At 43.1% G+C, this 6,000-nt stretch overlaps 1 protein-coding gene across 1 annotated transcript in view; it reads left to right on the top strand.

Annotated features, from left to right (window-relative positions):
- Nucleotides 1-3,949: 3,949 nt before the first annotated feature.
- megf11 (multiple EGF-like-domains 11) overlaps nucleotides 3,950-6,000 on the top strand; it is a gene marked incomplete at its 5' end in the record, with an annotated part of 215,223 nt that continues 213,172 nt past the window's right edge. The window contains 2 exons of the mRNA XM_084334568.1: nucleotides 3,950-4,062; nucleotides 4,919-5,020. Coding sequence (XP_084190694.1) covers nucleotides 3,950-4,062; nucleotides 4,919-5,020 — 215 coding nt within the window. The remainder of the gene's footprint in view (nucleotides 4,063-4,918; nucleotides 5,021-6,000) is intronic.

Raw genomic sequence — 6,000 nt, 5'->3', positions numbered from 1 at the left:
GAGTAGCATAGGTCTGAACTTGAGTTGAACTTGAACTTGTGTACTCACATCTTTCTGTAGTGGTTGCAATATCCCAAATATAACCACATAACATGCGCCCAGAAAAGTGCCAATTTTTTTACTTGAACTTGAGGACTGCATACTTTTTTGCAAAGCTTATATTTATACTTTATGCTTATAGCACATGCATAAGCCTGGTCTCTTTTGAAAGATAACATTCTGAAGTTTATTACACAATAAAGACAAATCACTTTTAGTGCTAATGAGTAACATAGGGCTGAACTTGATTTGAACTTGAACTTGTGTTTTTGTGTAGTAGTTGCAATATTCCAAAATAATATATATATATATATATTTTGTATAAGCTGGAAAACACCACAAATCCATAGCCTGAAGTCTTATGTAGTACAGGTCAAAATTTTATAAAAATCCGTCCGGGTAAACCGTGTGCCAAGAAAAAAGCTCTCCATCTCTCCATTTCCTCATCCAAGTAAATTCATTCGGAATTTGTATCGCTTCCGTCGTCTTTGCTTGTAAATGTTCACCTATATCCCTGATTCGTACAGGAAATATATCACTGGAAAGCTATACTCATTGTTTGCTACAAGTTACAACGCTGACCAATAATATTCGCAATCGGCGGGATGAATGACTTCTGGAGCCTCGGGAGTCCGGGGTGATAATCTGATGCGCGTGTGTAAAAAGTCGCACCCCTGACATATTGGCATGTAACTCGAGAACCGAGGGACGGATTTTGTCGAGTGATGTGGCCTTCGAACGGCAACGAATAGTGCTTTAATTATGTAATTTATATGTTTGGCGAAAAATGCAGCCCAGAGCCTTCAGACGTTTGCAAAGTGCCGTGAAACTGAAAAACAATGAAACCCGGACATTTTCATGAATTTATAAAACCTCCCCGGACGCCCCCGACAGGGCATGAAAAGAGGACATGTCCGGGCAAAAGAGGACGTTTGGTCACCCTAGAATATAGATATAGCTCTACAAACAAGGTGATGCACGCCTATCTTTTAAAGCGTGGCCTAGCTAGAACAGGATGAGGAAAATGGCCGGCGCTGAATGAGTTAAGCTAGGCTAGTGGTCCGTATCCGCTTCCATTAATTTGTGCTAAGCTAGTTTGCAGCCGGATAGCTTTCTACTGAATGCACAGAGAGGAAACTGGTATCTATCTGCTTGTCTGACTCTGGAGAAGACGGTAAGCGCATTTCCCATGTTGGCGTGTTCCTTTAAAGTAATCCAAATGTTAATGTTATTTTTCAAATAAAACAGCTAGCTGGGTGCTGTTACTCTGAGCATTATGTATTAAGCAGCCCAATGCCTCTCTCTAATTGACCTATCTCAAACCCGCCTTCTTTTCTTGATTATTTTGTCCGAGGGGAAGCAACAGTTGTGATTGGAGGATTGAGAAAAGAGGGTAGAGTTGAGATAGGTCAATTGCTTCACATCCTCTCTCTAAACATCGACATTTGTAAGAAAGACGAGCGAGGCAGAGCGATATTGTGAATCCACCTCTGGCTCTGCAGGCTGTCGTTCTCACCCTCAGCTGTGCGTCAGCAACCATTTTGCATCTAAAGACGAGGAGACATAATGAATTATTTATCCCTATAAAGAACAAAAACAACCACACTTTTGTTGTGCTTGTGTTTTCATCTTCATTCTGAACACAGAATATGGGCCAGAGAGTCTCCAACCGACCCCCTGACCTTGGGGAGGAATAATTAAGAGCACCGTAATGAGACTGACGGCTGACGTGCCACTATTCCGCTCAGACCGGCATTATCATTACAATAACACTGCATTGTTGTCAAGCCACTCATGGGCCAGGGAGTGTGGACTGGATTCATTTTCAGAGGACCTCTCGAGTTAATGTAGGCTTTCATCCCTATAGGCTAGGGTGACAGTAGCTTGGGAGGTAGAGCAGTCGTCTGGTAATCCAGGGGTTCCCGATTCGATTCCCGCTCCTCCCGTGCAGCATGTCGAAGTGTCCATGAGCAAGACACTTAACCACTAACTTTTCCCGATGAGCAGGTTGGCACCTTGCATGGTTGCATGGTGTGTGAATGTGTGAGTGAATGGATAAAATGTGATGAACAAATTGGATAAATTCGATAAAAGCGCTATATAAAAGCACCATTTACCATTTATAGGCTAGCGCAACTGTTAGGGAGACCAGACTAGACGCATCTGTGGAAGACGATATGAAGTCTGCTCTGGTCCAGCATGGATGGTGTGTGCACAGAGAGTAGCCTACATCAGCCTTTTCCAGAGCGAGAACTCTGGAAACATTGGCGAACTACTAGCCCTTTTGAGGCTTTTCTTGATCTCATAAGATATTTATGAATTTTGTGCGAGTGAGCGAGCAAAGCGTGTATGTTCTGTGTGTGTGTCTTCTGTGTCATCATGAGCTCATTATTTTCCCTCTCTCCCAGAGCTCTGCAACCCATAATCACCTCTCCCAGCCTGTGTGCCTCTGAGCCCGGCGACGCCTCTTGTCACCTTGTACCAAAGCGAAGTACCCTCTCTGCATTCTGGACAAACACCCAGGGACCCACAGACTGTAAGATTAGGTGAGCTTTAAGGCCATGTGCCTCTCTGGCAGTAACCATCCGTCACTGCCTCTGCTCTCAAGGGCTACAGGACAACTTACTTGTGTGTGCCCGCAGCCACAATTCTCTTTTATCAACTTTTAGAAGCCATTGATTCGCTTAGTCTTTCCACTTATTCAGGATAATTGTAACTTTATCACCTTTCTTATGATCAAGAACCCGATGACTTATGAACTATTATACTTTGTCCAAAGTCATTGGCTGAAATAGCTCTGGGTGGTGGACTGCAGGATGATTTCAGAGAAGTGTGTGTGTGTGTGTGTGTGTGTGTGTGTGTGTGTGTGTGTGTGTGTGTGTGTGTGTGTGTGTGTGTGTGTGTGTGTGTGTGTGTGTGTGTGTGTGTGTGTGTGTTTGTGTCTAACTTATATCTTGATTAATGATCCTGATACGGAAATGAACGTGACTTTAGCCTCTCGCCTGTTTAAATGAACTGCTACTTAGGGAGAGTGAAGGTCTGATTGATTTTCCTTCACATGTGAATGAACTACACACACCTCTCAATGCAGAGGATTAGCTGAACATGTGAATGCGTGGTGTTATTGGAAACAGCCACTCAGAAATATTGAACAACGGATCCCTCTAGCATAACACACGCATGACATGCGCACACACTGCACACTATACACACACTATACACACTACACACACATGACACACACCACACAGGCAGAAACACACACACACACACACACACATTCAGAAATGGGAGTCAGCATCCGCTTAGGGCTGCTTTTCGATTTCTGCATTCGTAGAAAACAGGGAATGCCCTGAGTCAGGTGACATTGAAATTACTCCGACGTAAACTGTGGAAAAGTGGCCTAGCTTGAACAGGCTGTTCTCCAGAGACTCTGTTATGTGCAATGAATACATGGACAGCAGGAGTTGGCTATACACTATAGAATAATGTAGGCATTGCTGATACTGATATTTGTCCATTACCCCATGTGTCACTCACGCATATGTCATTCATAATGTCCTTTGTGTTTGGTAGTGATCTGCAGAGGTAAGACTTGTGTATGTGTATAAAAATCCATCACTGTCATGTCCTTTCATCGCACACGCTCTTCACCTGCCATATACATCTAATGAAATAACCTGCCAGTTTAAACAAATCAACCTCTCTGTCACTGTCAAAGGGAGTCTCCCCCTCTCTGTCCTGCCTCTCGCTGACACGCTGTGTGTCCAGTGACGGGGGCCGACAGTGGAGCGAGCACACGTTGAATAAGGTTTTGGAGTCCGTTTTGATAATCATCTCCTAGAATGAACAGGATTCTGTTTTCAAGTACCTTATACCCAATCCCCCTTTTCCTTGGTCAGGGTGAAGCATGGGGTCTTTCTGCGCCCTGCTGGCCCTGGTCCTGTTGGCTTTGCTGGGCTTCCCCACCACCACATGGAGCCTCAACCCAGACGACCCCAACGTCTGCAGCCACTGGGAGAGGTGAGGGTGACCCAGACAGGGAACACTTTGAATATTCTGCACCAGGAAGCCATGAGGGAATCCGGAGTTCTCGCTGACAGTCCACAATGTCAGCTACTCTAGTATATATACTACTACTGTATATATCTTTGCTTGACATGTTCAGGTCTCAGAACCCTTTCCGGAGATGTACTACCTGCGATGGGCTCTTTAAACCAGAGCTTGAGATCTATTCACAGAGTCTACAGGACATTATTGATCTCACTCCACACGAGTCACCGGGCACCGAGGAGTGGGAGGAGATGCCGCTCCAAATGAAATACGCAGGCAAATTGATCAGTGCACTCTCATCCTAATCAATCACTACAGCCATATTGCCTGAATAATTATTAGTTGTGCCGGGTAGTGTCACTTGTGAAAAATAAGCAGGAATAATTGCGGCTGGGAGGAGGGAGAGCTGTGAAGATATATTATGGTCTGGACTAGTGCCTGACTGAGGTGAGGGTACTTAGTTAGGGTTCCTGATGACACCCTGTTGGCATAAAAAATGAATTCTCTAATTGGGATGTTTTTGTGGCTTTGGGGGTGATATTGGAATTGCCATCATTGGCAAGGTTCTCCGATGTCCTTAGACTGCACCTGTTGACATTTATCACATAAATCCCAAAATTAATATGTTCTTTCGAGTCCTGTCTGCATGTTTTAAAATTATTATTCTATTTGTTTCCCGAAGACACAAAAACGGACAGAATCTGCAAACCTTTCTCAAATAGTTCCCCCCAATAGTTCTTCTGTCTCTATGAGCTCAGTTGCAGTGACTATGACGGTGTCCCTGTGTCCTAAATGTCCTGAATGTCCTGAATGTCCTCTGTTTTAGCTACGCTGTGACCATCCAGGAGTCCTACGCCCACCCGTTTGACCAGATCTACTACACCAGATGCACTGACATTCTCAACTGGTTCAAATGCACTCGGCACAGGTGAGTTCAGGGCGGTCGTCTGGTTTGTTCCCCATGCAACCTCATCAGTACTGTAGCCCTCAGCCCTTTCCAGTCCCTCACGAGGAAGCCGGGTCTGGGAAGGTCACGTGACCTGTTGCCTTGTGTTTACGTAGCTGAGAGTAATTCTGAGGGGGTCAGAATTAGTGTCAAGATTACAAATAACAGCACATCTTTCACCACATTTAGCTGCTAAATGTATCTTAAAAATTTTTTTGCAGCTCTTACATGTCACCTTTTCCTCACATTAAGGGTATGTGATTACATGGGATGACATTTACAAACTACACATGCAGTTTGTAAACTAAATATTTAACTAAATATTAAATCTAGACATTGCCAAACTAAATATTTAGCTAAATGTTAACTGTAGATGTTGCAAACTAAATATTTAGCTAACATGCAAATATGTGGGTGGTGCTAACTAAATATTTAGCTAACATGCAAATAGGTGGGTGGTGCTAACTCAATGTTGAGCTAACATGCAAATAGGTGGGTGGTGCTAACTCAATGTTGAGCTAACATGCAAATAGACCTGCAAAATAATGTGCTCCTCTTCCTGCTGGATCATGAGGGGAAAAAAACGTTAAAAGTGTTTCATAATGTTAGCACTTCAGCTGTATACATACCTGTATACTATATGTATATCCCATACCTACTCTTACTAGTTAGACCACTGGCCAGAATTACTTACACCATAGTGTATTTATACCTGTATCACTGTACATAATAATACTGTACATACATCAGATTAGTCTATTTACTCAGTAGCTTTGTTACATTATATTCCATTTAATCACTTGTTACACTGTATATTGTTAATGCACTCTACTCTTACCTTGCACTCTGTGCAATACATTTGAATCCAATTATAATCTAAACTTCATTATACTTTATATCAATATACATTATATATTATTATTACATGGCGTTTTCACATTCGCCGAAATGCTTGCTTGTGA

This window comes from Notolepis coatsorum (genome assembly GCF_963971535.1).
Source record: "Notolepis coatsorum genome assembly, chromosome: 18".
In the NCBI taxonomy this organism is placed as follows: domain Eukaryota; kingdom Metazoa; phylum Chordata; class Actinopteri; order Aulopiformes; family Paralepididae; genus Notolepis; species Notolepis coatsorum.
Note: the sequence above shows the minus strand (reverse complement) of the source record. Positions and strands in the feature narration are given on the sequence as shown.